General features: G+C 38.5%; 1 protein-coding gene across 6 annotated transcripts in view; it reads right to left on the bottom strand.

Moving 5' to 3' along the window:
* adam9 (ADAM metallopeptidase domain 9) overlaps positions 1 to 22,984 on the bottom strand; it is a 51,095-nt gene that overhangs the window by 21,505 nt on the left and 6,606 nt on the right. For 2 of the 6 annotated variants that reach the window (XM_051669854.1, XM_051669855.1), the window contains exons 3-4: positions 21,662 to 21,720; positions 8,697 to 8,775 (exon numbers count right to left, since the gene is read on the bottom strand). In XM_051669854.1, coding sequence (XP_051525814.1) covers positions 8,697 to 8,775; positions 21,662 to 21,720 — 138 coding nt within the window. Of the gene's footprint in view, positions 1 to 8,696; positions 8,776 to 9,587; positions 9,723 to 9,976; positions 10,063 to 21,661; positions 21,721 to 22,984 lie in introns of those variants that run through there. The other 4 variants (XM_051669856.1, XM_051669860.1, XM_051669857.1 and 1 more) reach the window with 4 other exon arrangements.

The raw sequence follows: 22,984 nt of genomic DNA, 5'->3' as shown, positions 1-22,984 counted from the left end.
ACCTTTTTAAATAAGCAACTTTAAGGATTAAGTGTTTTCTTCGCCAAATATTACTAAAAATGCCGTGACTTGCAGTACACTATTTGTCTTTGTATCAAAATGCCTTTGTATACCAAAAACGTGGTGTTGTCTCCACAAAATCTTTCTTTCTGTGCAATGAATTGTTGTTAACATCTGTGCTGTTGTTGGTAAGTATTAAAGTATCTAATAATGGGTCGTTTCATTGCTTGCTTTATATACACTCTTGGAGCATTTAAATGCTGTCACGTTTAATTAGTAACATGTTTTGAGCAAATGTAGATAGACATGCAATCAGATACAATCAGTATAGTTCCAACTGACAACATCCGTTACAACAGTCATTATCTAGTTGCTTATTCTTTTTTATAATTACTATTTCAAAAAAGCAAAACAAATATCAGCATTAGTGGTTGGCCGATATGTACTTTTAAATGGTCAATACTCTTTTGCCATTATCTAGAGAACAATAAAGTGACAGATGACAAATATAATCCTGTAATAAATAACAGAATTTTCTGATAGCAAATAAGATGTACACAAAATTGCAGAAGTAAAAAGTTTAGATCTGATCTTGCACAATTTTTGCTCAAATTTCACTAAAATATTTGAAAATTCGAAAATGTGCATTGACAAGGCTGTTGGTAGATTTTGGAACTGACACAAGGAGGAACGACCACTGTTAATCAGCAAATCAGACACAGTTATTGACTAATGCCGATAATTAAATAGGGCCCAAAATTAATCAGCCCAGTCGATCACTTATTTGAATGCATATCAATGTGTATCAGCACTGGACTGTTGGTCATGGTTTCATTGGTGTACACTCAAAGAAAGGATTTTTGCAGGTTGTTCAGTTTACTTAATTAAAATGAAACAATGCAGCACAATTCTAGAACATTTGGTCTTAACTTGATTTCATTATGTTCTATTCAATTAAATTTGTAAAAATGAAGTTTACTCAATCAATTTGAGTTAGCACTACATGAATACTTTTTGTAGCATTGATGAAATGAAAAAGATTTCCATTTCCCAACATGCTTTGCAGGTGACTAGATGGGGTAACAAATGTTGAAACTAAGTGTTTTTTTATGCATTTTTGAGTAAGTTAAGAATAGGAGATTTGTTCATGTTTAATGTTGTGTTATATTGCCATTTACAAAAAAGAAAAAAAAATTGTTAGGCTGGAGTTTTTGGAGTTACCATTGTGGTAAAGATTAGCGCTTGTTCTTCGGTTGAGGATGGACTCTCACTTTTGGTGATGTTTGATTTGAGTACTGCTTAGCTCTATAAGCAGTTGCTGTCAAACTGTCAGTGCAATAGTTTCAGTCAGTTAGTAAAGTGAACAGTAGAGGGTTCTGCTCTCGAAGCATACTGTTTGTGTGTTTGTAGGTTTATTACTAAATGAGATGACGCAAAGAGAAAAAAAAAATGTAGTCTACCGTTGGGCAGAATCTTGATAGTCTTACACAATTAATGCCTTTATATTTATTCCATACACCACACAATGATCTACAGGGACAATTCATTTGATCAAGGATGGAGGCTGATGATGGCATGATAAGAATCATAAAGCACATAGACTTCCTGTAGGAATCCTACTGGAGATCATAAATGACTTCCTGCTCTGTGGGCTGCCTGACTCACTGTTTCCCAGCCGCTGCTTTCTAAGTGGATGTTTCTAGTGAAACCTTCCCGGACTTTATAATATTTTTCATCTAAACGGTCTATTTCCCCAGCAAGAAGCAGCAACTAAACTTTTTAAAATAAACATACAAATTCACTAATGCTCTTTCCTCATAAACTGCTTTTTGGCAAACTGTCTTTCTACACTGAGTAATAGAGATGACTAATACTCCAGTCTGCTAGACCATTAATGTCTGTTAGAACAGAAAACAGATCAAATCAACCACTTCTTCTGAATTAGATGCTCACAAGTAAAGGAATAGTTCAGCCAAATTTTTACACTCTGTCATTATTACTGAACCTCATGTCGCTCCATCCAAACCTTTGACTTGTTTAGTCCTGTGGAGCAAAAACTGTTATATTTTATGGATCTTCTTGCAGGTGTTCACCACATTACAGCTCATAGTGACAACAGTTGTTATGCTCCAAAAATAAAAAATAAAAAAATAAAAACACCAACAAAAAGCACCATAAAGTCATCCATAAAGCTACTTTTGTGCTATATTCCATATCTTCTAAAGTCATCCGATAGTGTTGTATGAAGAGCAGACCAAAGAAGCTGATGAAGGGAGGCATTAATCACAGTGCAGCTGTTTCCTGTTCTTTAGAAAGGAACTGTATCATCACACTTTCACATCACTATAGTCTCATATCATCATTTTCTACTGACCTTTAAAATCCAATTAAAACCATTTCTGATTACACCCAAAAAGGCGACGTGTAAGCAAATAATATGTGTTGAATAAGATTTAATTTCCCCTTAATGCCACATAGCAATTTTTTTTTTTACATAAAATGATTTTGTTTTATTCTTATTATCACAATTAATTACAAACTGTCAAGTTTCATGACTAAGTATGAAATTCAACAAAGAAGTACAAATAAATTAAGTATAACTAAATATAGCTTAATTACAGTACATATTAAAATTAAGTAAATATATGATTCAACAACACTGAGATATTCATAAACATGAGCATGGATTAAATCGTATTACATACATAAACGAGGGATCATTTATAAAACATCAGCATAGTTCACTATTACAGTCTTTATTACTTATATACAGTATATATTTATAAATTTATGTGTAAGAACAGAGGCAATTTCAATCAATCAATCCAGTCAGTGAATCAGTTTTTGGTGAGAACGGATTACAAAAATGGAATGGATTACGTTTATGCTGCCTTTATGTGCTTTATGGAGATTCAAAGATTTGGTCACCATTCACTTGCATTGTGAAGACCTACAGAGCTGTGATATTCTTCTAAAATCTTTGTTTGTGCTCTGTTGAAGTAAATGATGAGAGAATTTTCCTTTTTGGGTGAACTATCCCTTTAAATGTAGCTACATCAAGGCCATGAACCATGATTTGCAACTTGCTAATCAGTCAGCTACACTGTCAGCCTAGATAGCCCCTGGTCTGACAAAAATCTGTGTAGTGCAAGAAGAATCATTATTTTTTGTCCATGTTCCCAGAAGAGTAAGACAAAGAGTAAACTGTAAATGTGTATATCTACTAAAAGTTAATTCTGTAAACTTTTATGAGTATGTACACTAGTGTATAGATATTGCTAATGACATGGACACAAAACTTTGAGTGCGATTGTTGCTATAGTTTTAGACTCACTTAAGATTCTGACAAACCCCAGTGCATTTCCATACAACCTGCGGTATCACAAATGTGGACCCTAGTACAGGTTGCGTTCTCAATCATGCAAACCATGCCACAGTTCAATTTCAATTGAACTCAGACCACCTCCTACAAGTAGTGTCAGGTTCAGTACCAAATTCCGCTCTCCCGTCTGCAAAACAGCTTCAGACTAAACTGCCACTGTTAAAGGCCTCTAACACTCTTTTGGCTTGTTACACGTGTTGCTTGTGTGTATGTGTGTTTGTGTACAATGGTCTTGGCAAGAAAGACTGAATGCCTTGATACATGGGTTGGGTACAAAAGATTACAAATAAAGCTGGGGTAGGTGAGATGACAACCATTTGTTTATTACCCATTATGCATATGACAGCTACACAGCCCTGCACCTTCTCCCTGATAAAACCTACCCCGACACCAGAAATACTGCCCAATGGCCATCTTGCTATTGCACAGTGTTTCCCATTAATTACCTACGCCACAGTCTAATTTGTCCCGCCAAAGTTTCATAATGTACCGAAAATATTTTTACACTTCTCATAATAACATAAAAGATCTCTAACGTTCTGTTTTGCGCCCTTGCTTCGGCACAGCATCTCTCACTCCCAGTCAGTCCCCCAACCCCCTTTTTTAGTCTGACAAGTGAATGACTAATTTAATTGTCTGGAGGAAAAGCACATGTCAATGCTTAATGTCGATCCCTGGCTAAAATGTATGCTCTAGCCGATTTTGTGTTTTGACCATTTGTGAACTGTGTTAAAACTCCATCTTGTTTACCATGCTTTGTGGGTGTGACTTTATCGCCGTGTCATCACCATTCATATCTATGCAACCAATGTGTTTATGATTAAATTACTACTAGAACACAAAATTGTTTACAAGAGCACAAAGTTCTTCATAGATCTAGCCTCTTAATTTTGCTCTCAAAGTGCACCAGATTGATGCATTTAACTTTAGAATGTACAAAATTTAGAGGGTCCGAGGTCCACCCACCATAGTCTCACAAAATCCTGTGGGAAACATTGATTGCATGAACCACATCGGATTACAAGCGATATTAATCTATAGACCTTTGTTTGCATTGAGAATATATATCTGTATGAGCTGCTATGATATTCTGTTCAAATTACAGCTTGTAGAATAACTAAGGAAACTGCATTCAAAATACCTTAAATAAAGACCACATTATTCCAGGCACTGAGTTTAACCTAGAAAATGATCTAAATATACAGTATTTTCTTTGCAGTGATGGTATGACACGCAATGACAACAGCTTTAAAAAGGGTTTCCTGCTGCTGAGGGGAGATGTTCACAACTGCCCTACTTGTCCTTCTTAAATGTTAAAGATAACATGAAAACAAAATTGACCCCATTTATTTTCTTAATGTATGTTTGTAGTGGATTGACGTAGATTACTGGTCTTAAAGTGATCGATTCATCCATGCATTTTTTTTAAACATTGTAATCTTTAAATAAAATGTAATAACTTGTTCTTCCGCTAATATGACTATTTTCTGCATATATACACTGGCGGCCAAAAGTTTGGAATAATGTACAGATTTTTCTCTTATGGAAAGAAATTGGTACTTTTATTCACCAAAGTGGCATTCAGCTGATCACAATGTATAGTCAGGACATTAATAACGTCAAAAATTACTATTACAATTTGAATTTTTTTTAAACTACTTAACTACTAAACTTAAATTACTTCAAAGAGTTCTCATCAAAAAATCCTCCATGTGCAGCAATGACAGCTTTGCAGATCCTTGCCATTCTAGATGTCAGATTGTCCAGATACTCAGGTGACATTTCACCCCACACTTCCTGTAGCTATTGCCATAGATGTGGCTGTCTTGTCGGGCACTTCTCACGCACCTTACAGTCTAGCTGATCCCACAAAAGCTCAATGGGGTTAAGATCCATAACACTCTTTTCCAATTATCTGTTGTCCAATGTCTGTGTTTCTTTGCCCACTCTACCCTTTTCTTTTTCTTTTTCTGTTTCAAAAGTGGCTTTATCTTTGCAATTCTTCCCATAAGGCATGCACCCCTGAGTCCTCTCTATACTGTTGTACATGAAACTGGTGTTGAGCGGGTAGAATTCAATGAAGCTATCAGCTGAGGACATGTGAGGTGTCTATTTCTCAAACTAGAGACTCTGATGTACTTATCCTCTTGTTTAGTTGTACATCTGGCCTTCCTCATCTCGTTCTGTCCTTGTTAGAGTCAGTTGTTCTTTGTCTTTGAAAACTGTAGTGTACACCTTTATATGAAATCTTCAGTTTTTTGGCAATTTCAAGCATTGTATAACCTTCTTTCCTCAAAACAGTGATTGACTGACGAGTTTCTAGAGAAAGCTGTTTCTTTTTTGCTATTTTTGACCTAAAATTGACCTTAAGACATGCCAGTCTATTGCATACTGTGACAACTCAAAAACAAACACAAAGACAATGTTAAGCTTCATTTAATGAACCAAAGAGCTTTCAGCTGTGTTTGATATAATGGCAAGTGATTTTCTAGTACCAAATTAGCAATTTAGCATGATTACTCAAGGATAAGGTGTTGCAGTGATGGCTGCTGGAAATGGGGCCTGTCTAGATTTGATCAAAAATGACTTTTTTCAAATAGTTATTGTGCTGTTTTTTTACATCAGTAATGTCCTGACAGGATTGGGAGGGTTACTTTTTAAATGTATTCCACTACAGATTACAGAATACATGCTGTAAAATGTCATTTGTAACGTATTCCGTTAGATTACTCAAGGTCAATAACATATTCTAAATACTTTGGATTACTTCTTCAGCACTGGTAGATTTTTTCACTTATTTTGACTATAAAAACTCTGCCAGTACAGTAAGACAAAATACACAAATCTTATGCAGTGTTGTTTCTAAAACAAGATAAATCAAACTGATCTTGTTTTAAGGATTTTTAGATATTTTTACAGGAAAATAATACAAAAATTATTATCAAGAATACGATTTTTGCCCTAATATCAAAGGTCTTACTTAAAAAATAGAAATTATGATCCAGCGTGAATTTTCTTGATAAAAAATATGATCGTGGCTGGTAACGTGCATGTAAAATGGCTAGAAATAGCATTTTAACTTAGCATAAAGCTGACAATTTACACAAGGTTTATTTCTATTTCTTCTGCTCCAAACTTACTTCAAACTTTCTTCTCTGTCTGCTCGTATGAATATAACACATCATAAGAAAGTGTTTCACCGCTGTTTAAATGCACTTTGGATCGCATCATTTATATGTATAAATGTTTTCCATCCGAAAGGATTAAATATTAAACAAATGACAATAAAATGCAAAGTAATCTCTTCAGTAATCAAAATACTTTTTGAATGTAACTATATTCTAATTACCAATGATTTAAATTGTAACTGTAGTGGAATACAGTTACTTATATTCTAATGCACGACTGCACGCCATGAAATACACGCAACTTTTCAGCACACTTTTTCTCTCGTAGATTTGGCTTAACCTACCTGTTAATTATTTCCAACAATGTCTTGACTGTTTTAATATGTAAAGTAACTTTTACTTAAAGAATTCAGTTTAGAACAAGCTATTAGGGAAGCTCTATTGGTCAATTGTTTTCAATAAATAAACCTGTATTTGCTAAAGGTGAATGCATTTCATGTTTTATATTTAATGTAAAATGATGATCATGCAAGGCGAGCACGTCGCAGATAAATGCCTCTTTTCAGTGGAATTTAGCATCGGATTTGGAATAGATTAAGTTTTTTAAATGGGTCGCATAAACACACATTGTTTTTTTTTTTACTGTTTTCTCAAGATCCTTTTCTTTTTAGACTAATCGACTTCAAAATTTTCATTTAAACATCAGTGAAATAAGTCACTCCGCACATCCCTAGTTTGGAATGTGGAACTAAACTACAGAAGGTGAACTTCGCTACTAGCATATAGAGATAAATTGGAGACCACTGTAAATATTACTTTGCATTTCCATTTGCTCCAACAGCAAAAGAAAAATCCACCATCATTCCATGACTTTCCAAAGGACAAAGGACTGATGGATTACGGCAGTCAAGAGTGAGAAAGATGCCAAATTTACTCTCACTCCCTCAGAAGCTGTATGTGGACCTCTATTGCAGCAGTGGTGACAAGGTTTTTAAATTAATGCCATTGCAACACAAAATATAGTGATACAGATGTACATTGAACAATTACGTTTGCTAGATTTACCTTGCTAAATTAAGGCAGAAATGCATCATGGCAGTTTGTGAAAAGGGTCCATGTAACTTGTAACATGTTAAACCTTGCTTTTAATGTAGTTTCTTTTAAAGTGCTATCCTATTGTCAATACTGTCTCCTGCGCCCAATGAATAGACTGTGTCGTGGAGGACTATGCCATATGCCCCCCTCATCACACGGCTTGTGACAACTTTCCCTGTTATCTACCAACCCCCATTATTCCAGTTAGTGTGAATAATGCAGCTCTTCCCAGAACTGCTCCACTGCCCTTGGCATCAGATGTTGTGTTGGGAGTGTTTGGCTGGAACCCTAAGACATCACAGCACCAATTACAATAGCAGTCAACACTGCATGATATAACGCAGCTGTTCTCTCTTCACCTATGTCATTCTGTGCATAGAAAATCTGCTAACACTCGGGGCTATGCCAGCTGAGGTTGAAATAATGTATACATTGACATGTGAGAGTAGCAGTACCTTTAGGTTTTTTGGGGTACGAATGAAGCTAGTTTAAATGTAAAAGTAGCACATATATTTCCACGCATTTAGCATCATTACAGTACAGAGCTTTAGAGCTTATTTTTTGGTTAGTATAAAGTGGCTGCTCTGAATGTTTTCTGTCTGTAGGAGAGTATTTATGCCATGGCCACAGTCATATCCTGTGTGTCAAAGCTCTGCATCAAGCCAAATATAAATAACCAGATCCTCAAGCTTATAGCACAGGCTGATGGTGATCTAGTAAAAAATGGTGAGTGGAAATAGTGAAATCATCCAACACTTATGATCATAAACATTGGGCTGCATGTGATATTCTGAAAGAGCAAGAAATTAGTTGGAGTTTATAAGATAGAGAGTTTTTTGCCCTGCAAGGCTGTAGACAGAATTAATCAACACATCTGTATTTATACATTTTCCTATCGTCAGCAAACTATTGCTGTCTTTACACTTCGATAAACAACTGTGTAAGAACCGGTGCATTCACACAGACATTTTAATATCAGCATAAATGTATTTCCACTGGACTCACACTTGTGAAAAACAATGTATCACATGCTCATAGGTTGATTGGCGATTTTTATGCACAACAAACAGTTATTGAGTTTGTTGACTTACCGTCATGTTTGGTCTCTCCGTGACTAGTGAGCCATCTTTGGCATAAGAGTACACAGTGAAATCCTCCGGAAGAAGCAATCTGAGAAAAAACACAAGCACACACACAAGACATTGTGTTGCTTAAAGCTGATGTAAGAAATTTCGATGTTAAAGTACTTTCTTTTATCCCAGCTTAAAGTGATAGTTCACCCAAAAATGAAACTTCTCTCATTATTTACTCACCCTCATGCCATCCCAGATATGTATGACTTTCTTTCTTCTGCTGAACACAAATTATGATATTTAGAAGAATATCTCAGCTCTGTTGGTCCTCACAATGCAAGTGAATGGTGACCAAAATTTTAAAGCTCCAAAATCACATAAAGTCAGCATAGAAGTAATATATAAGACTCCAGTGGTTTAATCCATACCTTCAGAAGCGATATGATAGGTGTGTGTGAGAAAGAGATCAATGTTTAAGTCCTTTTTAACAATCAATCTCAACTTTCACATTATTCTTGTGTTTTTGGCAATTCGCATTCTTCGTGCATTTATCACCACCTACTGGGGAGGAGAATTGATAGTAAAAAATAAATTAAATGTTGACGTGTTTCTGACCCACACTTATCATATCACTTCAGACGCCATGGATTAAACCACTGGAGTCGTATGGATTACTTTTATTCTGCCTTTAGGCCTATGTGCTTTATAGAGCTTCAAAATTTTGATCACCATTCACTTGGATTGTGAGGACCTACAGAGCTGAGATATTCTTCTAAAAATATTCAGCAGAAGAAAGTCATCCACATTTGGGATGGCATGAGGGTGAGTAATGATAAAAGAATTTTGAAGGTGAACTACATTTTTAATATACAAAGTCACCTAAGTAAGCCATTTTTAGGTTGTTTTCACCTAAAAGTTTAACACTTTAGTTCTGTGGCACTATCAAACATCCCTCTGTTTGAGCGGCCCATTCAGCCCAAAACAGCAACACTGGTCAACCGGTGGTGTGAGCTTGGGGCAGGACTATCTGTTTGTACAACCAATGCAAGACAGGAGGAGTTCATCTGTTTGAAAATGGTGATTATACAGTATTTGCAATTCAGCCTGGTGTTGCTATTGGTTTAGAAATTACACACTTCAGCATTAAGAGTATGCTCCAACACAAACAGCAAAAAACTACTGCCTGAATAGCCCAAAATCAGTGTCAAATATTTAAAAAAAAAGAAGATTACAGAGGCATTTAAAAGAGAGAACATGAGAGAGGGCATAAGGAATAGACAGCGCTAAAATCCAGTGACCTTTAGTCATGAGCAACAGCAGGAAAGAGAGCTGAGAGGAAGTGCTGAGTAGATTCATGTGATTATCCTGTACAGCTCTGTAGATACTGAGAGAGAAAAGATGATGACACAGACAGACAAAATAACAGCAGGTAGGAGAAAGCAGGTCTCCCTGACCAATTAATTTCAATTACTTTTCCATGATCTTCCCAATTGTTTGTAATTACTGGAAAGGATTTTTTAAAACCCATTTTAAATTAGACAGATTCAGTAATGCATCATTTAGAAATGTTTTTGACCAATATATTAAAAATTGAATAAATACAATAAATTTGGTTTGAACTTCATCGAAGTTAAAACAATGAACAAACACAATCAGTTTTAAATAATAACACACAAATTATTGTATTGTTCTTGTACATACTGAAAACATCATTCAAACACTCACAGTGTAGGTTGGAAAAAGTATGTGAACCTCTAAGCCAGGGGTACTCAATTAAAGTTCCAAGAGGTCCAGTCTCTACATTTCCTTCCCAGCAAAGGTCCGGATATTATGTAGCTTACATGGTGTCAGTAGTTATATGGCTAGGAAATTATGTATTTATTTATTTATTAATTATTTTTTTTTATAGTTTTTATAACTTGCCATGTTGACAGCAATAGTACTTTGTAAAAAAAAAGAAGAAGGAAAAAAAAAAACAATCCTGATGAGGACACTGCGGGCCCAGAGACAGCTAGTGGGGTCTGAGAGATCTTTTCTACCAAAAGATTACAATATTTCATCAAGACTTCATCAGTCGAGGGCACTTGGAAATGAATATTAAAAGATCAGATCAACAGTTTGTTTTGAAGCTGAATGACAGCAGTCCATTTTATTTTAAATATTTTTACATTCAGAATCTATACCTATGTATGGGATATAGAAGGCCTTTTGACAGATAAAATACTGTGGTTTCAGGGGTGTCCCCTTAGAGAAAATGTATAAAAATGTAAAAGGCTGAATGGACCATTTTTATATTTTCCTTAAAGTGAGAATCTACTAACAACAAACAAACAATTTACATAACAGTGAGGCATTAAATATCTGTTTGATTAATTTAAGGATAAATAGGCTTTCCTTGCCATGATGACATCTCTGCTTAATTTTCACAAAATTAGAACAAAAATCTGTTTATTATGAAAGGCTCGTAACATGCTGATTAATGAAGCTAAGTTTAGATGGAAAAAACGTTATAGTCTTAAGGCGGCACGTTAAATTGTCCTCACACAAACCTGGCTTAGCTGAACCACACATCAGACAGATGAAGATAGTTTCACTTAATTTTTGTTTTCTGCAGTGTGTTTAAGCGAAAGATGCCAGTATCTGTAGCGGTGTCTCCGCTACCGTTGTTAAAATAACCGCACCTGCAATTCGTACGTACAGTAAATTAGGCTTTATATGGTGCCTCATGTCTATTGCGGGGAGAGAGGAAACGCACGCGGAGAGGGAATAAAGTGAGTAGCACTGAATGTGCTTTATTCCCGCTCTAGAAAGAAATATTTCTCTCTAGTGCTGAACGCTATTTATTCCTGCTCCGCGGGCGAATACACGCATGCTTACATAATCACTTAGCCAGGTGTCTGATAACTAGCACAAAGCTTCAGAGCTTGGTCCGGATTTAATTGTCCTTCTGTCTGGATCTGGACCGGAGTCCACCAATTGAGTACCCCTGCCCTAGGCTATTGACATCAACAAAAGCTAATTAGAGTCAGGAGTTGGCAAACCTGGCATCCAATTAATGAAACGAGATTGGAGGTGTGGGTTAGAGTTACTCTGATTTATAGAAAGCACTCAAACACTCTGAGTTTGCTATTCACAAGAAGCATCTGCTGACGTGGACCATGACTCAGAAGACCTACGATCAAGAATTGTTGCTTTGCCTAAAGCTGGAAAGGGTTACAAAGTTATCTCGAAGAGCTTAGATATTTACCTGTCCACAGTTAGAAAAATTGTCTATAAATGGAGAAGATTTAATACTGTGGCTACTCTCCCTAGAAGTGGCCGTCCAGCCAAGATGTCTCAAAGGGCACACCACAGAATGCTCAATAAGGTAAGTTTGACAAAGACCACATTGACACTCCACAAAGCTACTGGGAAAATGTTTTGTGGACTGATGAAACTACGATTAAATTGTTTGGGAAGAACATGCAGCACAACATATGGCATAAAAAGGGCACCGCATACCAACATCCCAAAGGTGAAGTACGGTGGTGGGAGCATCATGATTTGGGGCTGCTTTACTGCTTTGGGGCCTGGACCGCTTGCCATCATCAAGGGAAAAATTTATGAAGTTTATCAAGATATCCTACAGGATAATGTCAGGGTGGCTGTGTACCAGCTGAAGCTCAGTAGAAGTTGGGTGATGCAGCAGGACAATGACCCTAAACATTGAAGTAAATCCTATACAGAATGGCTTCAATAAGAAAATCCACCTTTTGGAGTGGCCCAGTCAGAGCCTAGACCTTAACCCAATAGAGATGTTGTGGAATGACCTCAAGAGTGCCGTTCACACCCGATGTCCTATCAATTCTGTTCTGTAAGGAAATATTGTCCAAAATTCCTTCTGAACGTTGTGCAGGTCTAATCTGCAGCTACCAGAAATGCTTGGTCGAGGTTATTTCTGCCAAAGGAGGATCGCCCAGTTATTAAATCCAAGGGTTTACTTCCTTTTCTTTCACATCACTGTAAATGTTTAATGGGATGTGTTTAATAAAGACATGAAAGATTATAATTGTTTGTGTGCTGTTATCTTAAACGCATTGTGTTTGTCTATACTTGTGACTTTGATGAAGATGAGATTACATTTTATGACCTATTAATGCAGAAAACCAGCTAATTACAAATGGTTCACATACTTTTTCTTGCCACTGTAGGTGATCTCAGTTTGACAAAACTTCTTACTCAACAAAAATTATTATTGTTATAGCTTAATTTGGGAAAGAGCTTTGCAGCAGCGGATCTGAAATAAAAATGCAGCTGACCATGTAAAGTCTAGGCCTATTTGAATGGTGTTTATTGTGTTTACTGTGTTTTGAGAATGGCACACTTGGATTTACTAGAAGATCATACTGCACATGCTCTAAAGTAAGATCACAAGGAGACATGGAGTGACGAATGGCTGTACAGCTGAAAACACTTATAAGGAGATGGTGTGTTCGTGTTTTATTCAAAATTGCTAAAAGCAGGGACACACTCCCTAATTTTTTAATAATTCAGATTCATCAACATTAGAATAAGTAGAAGACCTAATAGAACATAAGCTGTATGCATTTATTAGTGAATGAGACCCAATGTGTGTGCATGCGTTTCTAAGCCAGCTGGTCTTTGTGGGTGTGTTTGTTGGAGTATCATTGTGGCCAGCAGCCTAATGGATATGCTCTCTCTCTTGTAATCTTTCCCTGTGTGTGTACAGAGCCGTGAGTTATTAATCTTAGGCAGGGTAGGTGGGGTGCTGTTGTTGCTAGTCACCTTATTTTGCATCGTGGAAGTAAGCAGCGGCTGCATTTCTGGCAAATGTGAGAAAATTCCGATGGCATTGACCACAGTGTAAATAACTAGAAGGTTATAATACCAGAGTTAGTGATCTGGGATTATAAACTATCATACAACTACAGGATGAACAGCAGAATTATGTGCCAAGGTCAGATAATTTTCTAATGTTAGCATTTATAGTAAAAGAGTAAGTAAATCATTCACTTGTTGTTGTGTGTTGTTGTATTGAAGAGACGGTAATAAAATCTGCTTCTTTCTTTACCAAGATTGTGACGATCTAGTCTTTCTTGTCTCCATGTAAACCTCCGTTCATATGTACCTGCATAACCTCCGATGATGTCTTTATTTATTTATTTCCAAAGACGATGTTTCATAAGCCATGCTAAATGTAAGATCTGCGTGTCTGTTTACTATCCACCGCTAAGAAATGGAGAATGCTCTCTGACAAGAATGGAGAGTAAAATGCGTATATTATTTTGCCAAGATGAAACAATGAATTTTTGATGCAAAGAAAGTTGAAGCAGCATTTCCCCGGCATCTTTCTTCTCTCTGCTGTTTGTGTAAAGTTTGAGAAAGTGTGTCAAGACAGCGCCCAGGACTGTCCGTGTAAGCGCCTGATTTCATTAATTCTGCAAGCGCAACGGTGTGTGATTAAACGATGGCAAAATGCGATAAACAGTAAAACTATATGCGCTCAAAACCAATGAGATTATGAAAATCGTAATTAATGATAATAATATGTCAACATTTATTGCCAGCCTGTAATAAAAAGCAGCATAATGTAGTATTTTTGTATAGCTAAAATAGCTGGAAGTGGCTTATACCGGAAGTGGGCCACATTCAAGGTTGATAATGGCGGTGCCCTAGTTTTGCTGAAAAATACGGTGGATAAGGCAGCTGTGGGGAATTACAGCTCAGTTCTGCAGGCACTCATACGACTGAGAAAAATGCAATGGAGAAACACTAAGCTTTTCCCCTTTTCCTTTCAAAGGAAAAGAGTAACATATGTTTACATAATACATATGCTTATACCTTGTTTCCCTTCTGGAAGGATAAGTACTGTTCTGATCTTCCTTAATAGATGTTCCTGGTCTTATCATGCATGATTATTCTAAAGAAAAACAATTAAACTTTCTCCATGCCTCTGAAACAACTTTCTTTTTGGGTGATTCTGAATTGACCACGTGGGTGTGGGAGAAATATTATAAATTATATAAATTTTGTTTATGTCTATGGAAATTTTTCACACACTTTATCGACAGCAAGTTGAAAAGTCAGATCACTTACAAAAGTAAATGCCAAAGTTTAATGCTTAGGGTTAGAAGTTTGTTCAAATCACTAATCATTTATATTAGCCACAGTAAAAGCGATGCTTACTAAGCAAGCACCTCTAATAATATCATAGCCTACTTCTCATACTTCTCAACATTGCTTTCCTCCATATTTCCTCCATTTTCACTCAAAAATACACTACACTATGGAAGTAAATGCATTGTATATGCTGTTTGCAACCTGGCCTCATGGTAAAAACATTAAAAACATTTTTGCAAAATGACTTTTACCTGCCTCGTTTTATGTATTGCTGCAGTTTTCTGGTGAAATAAACACTATAGGTGCTACAACAGCAGTGAGTTTTATTCACTTTTTCACAAATGATGATTAACATGGCAGATTAACACTTTATAAACATTTATTTTTCGCTCTGTTTCCCACACAATACTATCTTATTACATCAAAGCACTTTTACTATAACGCATGATTTTAACGTTTGCATTACCAACTACATAAACAAGCTTACTCTAAGCACTAATTGACAGAGTGTCGGATTTGGAATGTGTAAGACCGGGATTCGAGGCCAGCAAAGCATGCAAGTCAATACGTGAGCCGAAAGTTTAATGGAAGTGACACAAAATGATGTGGCTGCATCAGCTGTTGTGTTTTTTCATCTCACATTTGTTTTTATGACACTATTGGTTAGGTTTAGACTTAGCAATTAGGGTAGGACATCAGTTTTGTTTATATGAAATTAGAAAAAAGATAATCTTATATTTGCTTTTTAGGACACTATTGGTTAGGTTGCGGTTAAAGGTTTAGGTTAGGGAGTGTGGTGATGTTAGCATGGCCGAGCGACGTCTGTGGAGAGCGAGGCTGGGAGAGGAAGAAGAGTAAGGATTGACACCTGTGGGAAATCACCTCTAACAGCTGTTTTGTGTTGCAGTGAGAGCTGGAGAGGGATAAAAGGGCAATCCAAACTGCCGGAGGAGAGAGGGAGACACACATGAAGCTGACTGTGTGTGCATTTATGTTGAGCTGATAAGCAACCTGTTTGTGTTAAACTGAAAAGTATTGTTAATAAAAAGACTCACGTTGGATTGTTTACTCTCTCTCTCCCCCTCTCCTTCCCCTCGTCCTGTTCCTATTCCCCAGAAACGGGGAATTCCGACCCCAAAACCAGTTCCCCAGTCCCGTGGGCCATTCAACCTGCCGGTTTTCCCTAACCCTCTTCGCTCTCCCCCACAGGCTGGTGAATCCGCTGCTGCGGGTGTGAAGTCTGGGCAGGTCTGCTGGAGCTGCGGGGAACCTGGGCATTTCCAGGACCGATGCCCCGCGATTGAGGTGGAGACACTGGTCCGGATCCCCGACACGCCACAGACCGCCCCCGATCGAGCATGAGCACACCGGATACCTGTGAGTATTATGGGGGTTACATACCAAGCCTTGGTGGATTCAGGCTGTAATCAAACCTCCATTCACCAAAGCTTGGTTCAATCCGAGGCTTTGGATACAAGCCGGCAGGTATATTGCTGTCACTATAAGTAGTGACGGTCATTATTCAATTTCGGGGACAAAAGCATAGTGTTGAGGCTGCGGTTAGTCCCCGCCTCTCCCATCCACTAATCTTGGGTACGAATTGGCCGGAATTTACTACTTTATTATTTGTGGATGTGTCCTGCAACAAAGCGTATCGGTGTGTGGTATGTGATTCGCTGGCTGGGGAGGCGGTGCCAGGGCCGTCTATGTCAGCTCCACATCAGGAGGATGTAAGGGAGGGGGAAGTCTTGGTTTTCCCAGCCCTTAGAGGATTCCCTGCAGGGGATTTCCCTCTGGAGCAGATGCGAGATGAGACCCTTAGGCATGCCTTTGACCAAGTGAATGTGATTGATGGTCAATGCCTCCAGCCAGACACTGCACTCGCATATCCGTATTTTTCAATTATCAAGGATCGGTTGTATCGAGTGACGCAGGACACTCAGACAAAGGAGGATACAACCCAATTGTTGGCACCGAAGAGCAGTCGGGAAATGTAATGACACTGAACCGTCTAATGGCCCGTTTCTATTGGCCGGGCAATTGCGGGTATGTTCGCAGGTGGTGTGCGGCATGCCGTGAATGTCAACTGGTGAATCCGCCGGCCACCCCAAGAGCGCCATTGCACTCCCTTCCATTAATCGAGATCCCCTTCCAAAGAGCTGGTATGGACCTCATCAGGCCATTAGAGCAGACAGCACGTGGGCATCGCTTTGTGTTGGCTCTGGTGGACTACGCAACGCAATATCCAGAAGCAGTGCAACATTTCAGTGCAGAGTGTTGCGGAGGCACTCTTCAGAATCATCTCCCGAGTGGGTATTCTGAAAGAAATCCTCACTGATCAGGGCACTACATGCATGTACACTACGCGAACTGTGTGAATTATTGGGGATTAAATCGATTCGGACCAGCGTTTACCATTCCTAAATGGACGGCTTGGTCAAACTATTTAATCAGACCCTAAAGAATATGATTTGTAAGTTTGTGCATGAAGATGCTCAAAATTGGGACAAGTGGCTTGAGCCCCTATAATTTGCAGTGCGAGAGGTCCTGCAAGCCTCCCTGGGGTTCTCCCCATTCGAATTATTGTATGGGCATTGACCGCGCGGCATGCTTGATGTCCTACGGGAAAACTGGGTGAAGGGACCTTCAAACAGCAAAAACGAAATTCGATATGTTCTTGACCTGAGAGGAAAACTCCACACACTGGGGCAATAAACACAGGAGAATTTGCTCCAGGCTCAAGAACTTCAAAGCCGGCTGTATAATAGTGGTACTCGGCTATGGGAATTTACACCAGAAGATAAAGTCCTTGTATTGCTCCCCACATCAAGCTCTAAATCACTCGCCAAGTGACAAGAACCCTCTGAGGTCACACAGCGAGTTGGGGAAATCGATTATGAGGTGAAACGAAAGAATAGAGGCAGATCACGTCAGATTTACCACCTCAACCTCCTAAAACTGTGGAGAGAGGTGGTCCCCGTGACTTTGGCACCGGTGGTTCCAGAGAGGGAGGTGCTCGGACTGGAGGTGAATTTAAAAGCCACCGATCGAGTCACCCTGGTTATTTCTCACCATCCCCAGTCTCGGAGGTTGCCAGGATGCAAGGAGAATACTCAGACATGTTCTAATTAATAATTTTCATAAGATCAGTCTGGCTGTTTCACATTTTCTTTAAATGATCGTCCTTTTATGGTGTTTATCATCTCTGAAATCAAGATTTCGAGTTCCACTTTTTTTTAGTTGCTTCTCCTCAGCCTGGTTTTCCAAAAGAAAGCTGACAACTGAGTTTTAATCAAATGGATATTCTAAAGGACAGTTGTTCATATTTAGGGGGTGGGATGAGCTTGTTCTAGGTCTGTTTACAGTATAATCTTGGCTGACCTGAGAAAGCCAAAAGACTGCGTAAAACTTAATGTCAGGTGATGAGACTTGACGCCGAAAAGGCGTTTGATATGGTAGAATGGGATTATCTTTTTAAGATTTTGGAAATGTACTGGTTCGGGAATACTTTTATTGGTTGGATTAAGTTACTTTATAGACACCTGGTAGTGGCGATACAAACAAATGGATTAATTTCAGATTATTTTACTCTGGATAGGGGCACCCGGCAGGGCTGCCCTCTTTCCCCTTTATTGTTCTCTCTTGCCCTGGAACCATTAGCAGCCGCGATAAGAAAGGAAGATGATTTTCCAGGGGTGGTGGCAGGAGGTGTGGCGCATAAGCTTTTGCTTTATGCAGATGATATTTTATTATTCGTCTCCGACCCTACTAGATCTATGCCTTGCCTCCACAGAATTATTCATTCCTTTTCTAAGTTCTCAGAATACAGAGTTAATTGGTCAAATTAAGTATTTGGGTATTTTATTCCCAGCAAATATTGTGATTTAGATTAGTTAAATTTGATGCTTTAATAATAAGTTTTTCGAGCGATGTGGGCAGGTGGGCTTCATTACATTTATCTGTGATTGGGAAGGTTAATATTATTAAAATGAATTGTATTCCAAAATTCAACTACCTGCTATAATCTCTCCCTATAGATGTCCCCCTCTCTTATTTCAAGCAATTTGATAGCATAGTGAAGTCCTTCATTTGGAATGGTAAACATCCCAGATTACATTTCAATAAGTTGCATAGGCTGATTGACAAAGGTGGGCTAGGCCTACCCAAGATTTTGTTTTATTATTATGCATTCAGTCTCAGACATTTGGCTCATTGGTCGCTTCCACCTGAGAGAGCCCCTCCCTGGTTTTGTATTGAACAGGAAGTTCTTGCCCCTATTTCGCCATTGTAAAGCCTTTCTATCAAACTAACCAGAGAAGTTAAGTTACACCCCGTTATCTCGCATTTGCACTCGGTATGGACAAAAGTGTCCAGAGTGTTTAATTCTGACATTTATTAAAATGTTGCTTCAAGCATATGGCTGAACCCAAAGTTATGTATTAATAAGTCCCCTTTCTGCTGGACAGAGTGGATTGTGAGGGAGGTTAATATGCTCGGTGACCTATATGAGAGTGGAGTGTTTTTTTTCATTTTTTTTTATCCCCTTTTCTCCCAATTGGGAATGCCCAATCCCCACTACTCAGTAGGTCCTCGTGGTGGCGCAGTTACTCACCTCAATCCGGGTGGTGGAGGACAAGTCTCAGTTACCTCCGCTTCTGATACTGCCAATCCGCGCATCTTATCACGTAGCTCATTGTGCATGACACCATGGGGACTCCGCATGTAGAGGCTCATGCTACTCTCCGCGATCCATTCACAACTTACCACGCACCCCATTGAGAGTGAGAACTACTAATCGTGACCACGAGGAGGTTACCCCATGTGACTTTACCCTCCCTAGCAACCGGGCCAATTTAGTTGCTTAGGAGACCTGGCTAGAGACACTCAGCATGCCCTGGATTCGAACTTGTGACTCCAGGGGTGGTAGTCAGCGTCAATACTCGCTGAGCTACCCAGGCCCCCTGAGAGTGGAGTGTTGACATCCTTTGAAAATTTGGTTCAACATTTTGGGATTCGCAGGTCTCAATTCTTTACGTATTTACAGCTGCGCCACCTGCTTTGTACTATTTTTGGGAGCAGCATACACCCCTCTAAAGTGGCAGATACTCTGGAAGTGGTGACTACTGCTTTTGAAAAAGATCAAGAGGCATCAGTTTATTACTCCCTGCTAATTCAGAGTCTGGGGGACGGAGCTTTAACTCCTCTCAAATGATTATGGGAGAAAGATTTAAACTTAGTATTGGAGGAGTGAGTGTGGGCTAGGATTAAAAAAAAAACCGTCAAGTCTGTATCTAGAGATGCAAGGGTGTGACTTATGCAATTCAAGATTTTACATTGATTCTATTGGACCCCCTCTAGATTGTATAGGCTTGGTCTTAAAGACACACCCACCTGCTGGTGATGCCAATCAGAAGACGGGGACACAACCCATGTTTTTTGGTGGTTAAGATCCAAGAATTCTGGTTGAGGGTTCTGAGTTTTATGTGTGACATATTGGGCCCTCAAATTTCATTTTGCCCCAGACTCTGTATTTTAGGCGATGGGGTGGTCATTAGTATAGGGGATAAATACATAAGAAATTAGGTCCTAGCCAGTGTCATGATCGGTAGACAGATCATTCGGGAGTGATGCACGGAGATGGGCAGGGTGGCAGCATTTGAGGAGATGTCAGATAGAAGGCTGGGCAACCTGGGGGTGTTTAATATGAAGTGGGGCAGCTATCTGACTTTTTTGGAAGGCTCTCGGGGAGGGGCAGTGGAGAGGGTTTTATAGTTTAAATGTGTGTGATTATTATTATTATTATTTTTATATATATATGGTTTTTGTGTGTGTAATTTGGCTTTGACCACAGGGATGTTTGTTGGGGGTCAGGGTGGGGTTGGGGATTGGGAGGGGGAATATTGGGGGTTAAAGGTTGATTCTGTGCATATATGTTTTGCTTTTCTGTTTCATTTGTCAGAATGCATGTTGTAATTTTTGAAACATTACAAATACAAAAAAAGTTTAGATTCTGAGATGTTGTACTGCCGTTTATGTGATAAATGTTGCACAGATGTGATTTGGTGCCTAAATTTGATAATGTTTAATAATGTACATTCTAGCTCCAAAATCTAAAAGCTCTTGCTTTTTCATTGCCTCAATGTCTCTGTGATAAAAAATGACACAAGAGAAACAAGCTTAGTCTACACCAAGTCTTAACTTAAGGAAATGAGGGTCAAATACTGACATGTTGTGTCTACAGTAATAAAACTGCCTCTAACCTAGCAACACTGTCCCATTCTTTTTAAAGGTGAAAGCAACAGACCTGTTGGTCATTGGTCATTTTACTTGAAAGAGAGAACTGAGTGTAGAAGAAGAGTTTACAATCACATCCGCTATAGTGCACCTAGCAACAACTCTAGCTCGCTTTGTATTATGAACTGTTGCTCTGATACATTTCAGAACACAACAATGTATGACATCGAGTTTGTGTATCTAGAAGAGGCCATACAGTTTACTCTGTACATTGTGCTGGGATTGGAGAACAAATTGGGGGGGGGAATGTACATACTTCCCCCTTCAAGCTTCTCCGATGGGTACATATTGAGGTTGCATGACATTTTCAGCTGCTTAAAATTTTTGGACAAAAACTGCAAAAAATTACAATTTCAATTTTAAAGTCTCAACATCTATCTCTTTTTCCCAGTCCATACAGACCAATCACAGGCCTTTTAGGGACATAAAAGTGTACATAATCTTAAGGGAAGTTAATAAATGAGTTCTCTGCCTCACAAACAGAGAGAGAGAGAGAGAGAGAGAGAGAGAGAGAGAGAGAGAGAGAGAGAGAGAGAGAGAGAGAGATAGAAAGAAAGAAAGATACTCACTCATTTCTCTCCAGAATGACAACATGTTCTTTCCCTTCAGCTTGGATTATGTATGACACCTAAAAAATGGAAAAGGTAACACAGTCAACTCACTGTTCTTTTACAGGTAAAGAAAACAAGCAGAGGCAGAGATGCTATTAAAAGAAACCCAATTTTTTTTTCTAGTGTCTCTATTACAGTGTTTAGAAATGTAATAAATATACTCAAAAACAGTTTAAAGGGTTTCATTGTTTCCTGAGACAGAAGATTCTAACCATTTAGATCTTTTTGCATGTTTTTGTTAGAATGCTGACCTTTCCTTATTATTACTAAAAATATTACATATAGCACCTTTAAACTAGGACTTGAAGAGAGAACACCACTAAGATTATTGCAACAGAATCAGGTTTGTCCAACACCAGATTATCACATATGTATCTGAGAAGTTAAAAAAACTCTTACAGAATACTAAACTGGCTGATAAAATTAGAAACTGAGAGTTTTTCAAACCCGGACCTAAGAAATATACTTGCTTATGAACAAAATATAACAAAACAGACCAATTAAAACTATTTAAAACATTTTGGCCACTCACACAACATGTACTAATAATCTTAGATGTTGCAGAACTAAATGGATACTTACTGAATGGACTGAACATGAAATGTTGTGAGACAAAGCTGTCTACCAATAACATAAATGTAAAATGTGAACTGCATTAGATAACAAAATATCAAACCATTAAGCACACTTTTCAAGGAAAACATTTTTCAAAAAGAGGTTTGTTAGGTTTTGCAATATGAAACATCAGATACACAATTCAAACAACATGATCACACATGGAAAGTCGGCATGTTGTTTCCAAGAGTTCAGCCTCTAGGATTGGCCACATTATGCCAATTCGTATACAAGCAGCATCACTTACGAGACATATTTGCATCGGCTCCATTGTGTTTACCTTCCCCTGTAGTGCGACCAGAAGCATGTTGCATCAGCAGCGTCGGAAACCCCGGTTCTGATCCCGCTTTGAAACCAGGAAGTAATCATGTTTGCATAATCTGTGACGAGCACAATTCGGAGGTTGCATTTTCCCCTAACATAGCAATACATATTTACTCCACTGATGGTTAGGTTAAGGGGTACAGGTTATAAACTATGCATTCCTCTTTACTGTATTACAGCCTGTACAAATAAAAACAACTTTCTTTACAACTCGCTTTTGGCGCCCCTCTGTGGACATTTCACCTGGAAAATGGAGCTCGAACCTGCCCATATGCCCAACAACACTTACCGCTTTGGCCGCTGGGGGCAGTGCTTCGAATTAGGCACAGATAAATTTTAGTT

This window comes from Myxocyprinus asiaticus, chromosome 33 (genome assembly GCF_019703515.2).
Source record: "Myxocyprinus asiaticus isolate MX2 ecotype Aquarium Trade chromosome 33, UBuf_Myxa_2, whole genome shotgun sequence".
In the NCBI taxonomy this organism is placed as follows: domain Eukaryota; kingdom Metazoa; phylum Chordata; class Actinopteri; order Cypriniformes; family Catostomidae; genus Myxocyprinus; species Myxocyprinus asiaticus.
This window is presented reverse-complemented; position numbering and strand designations above follow the sequence as displayed.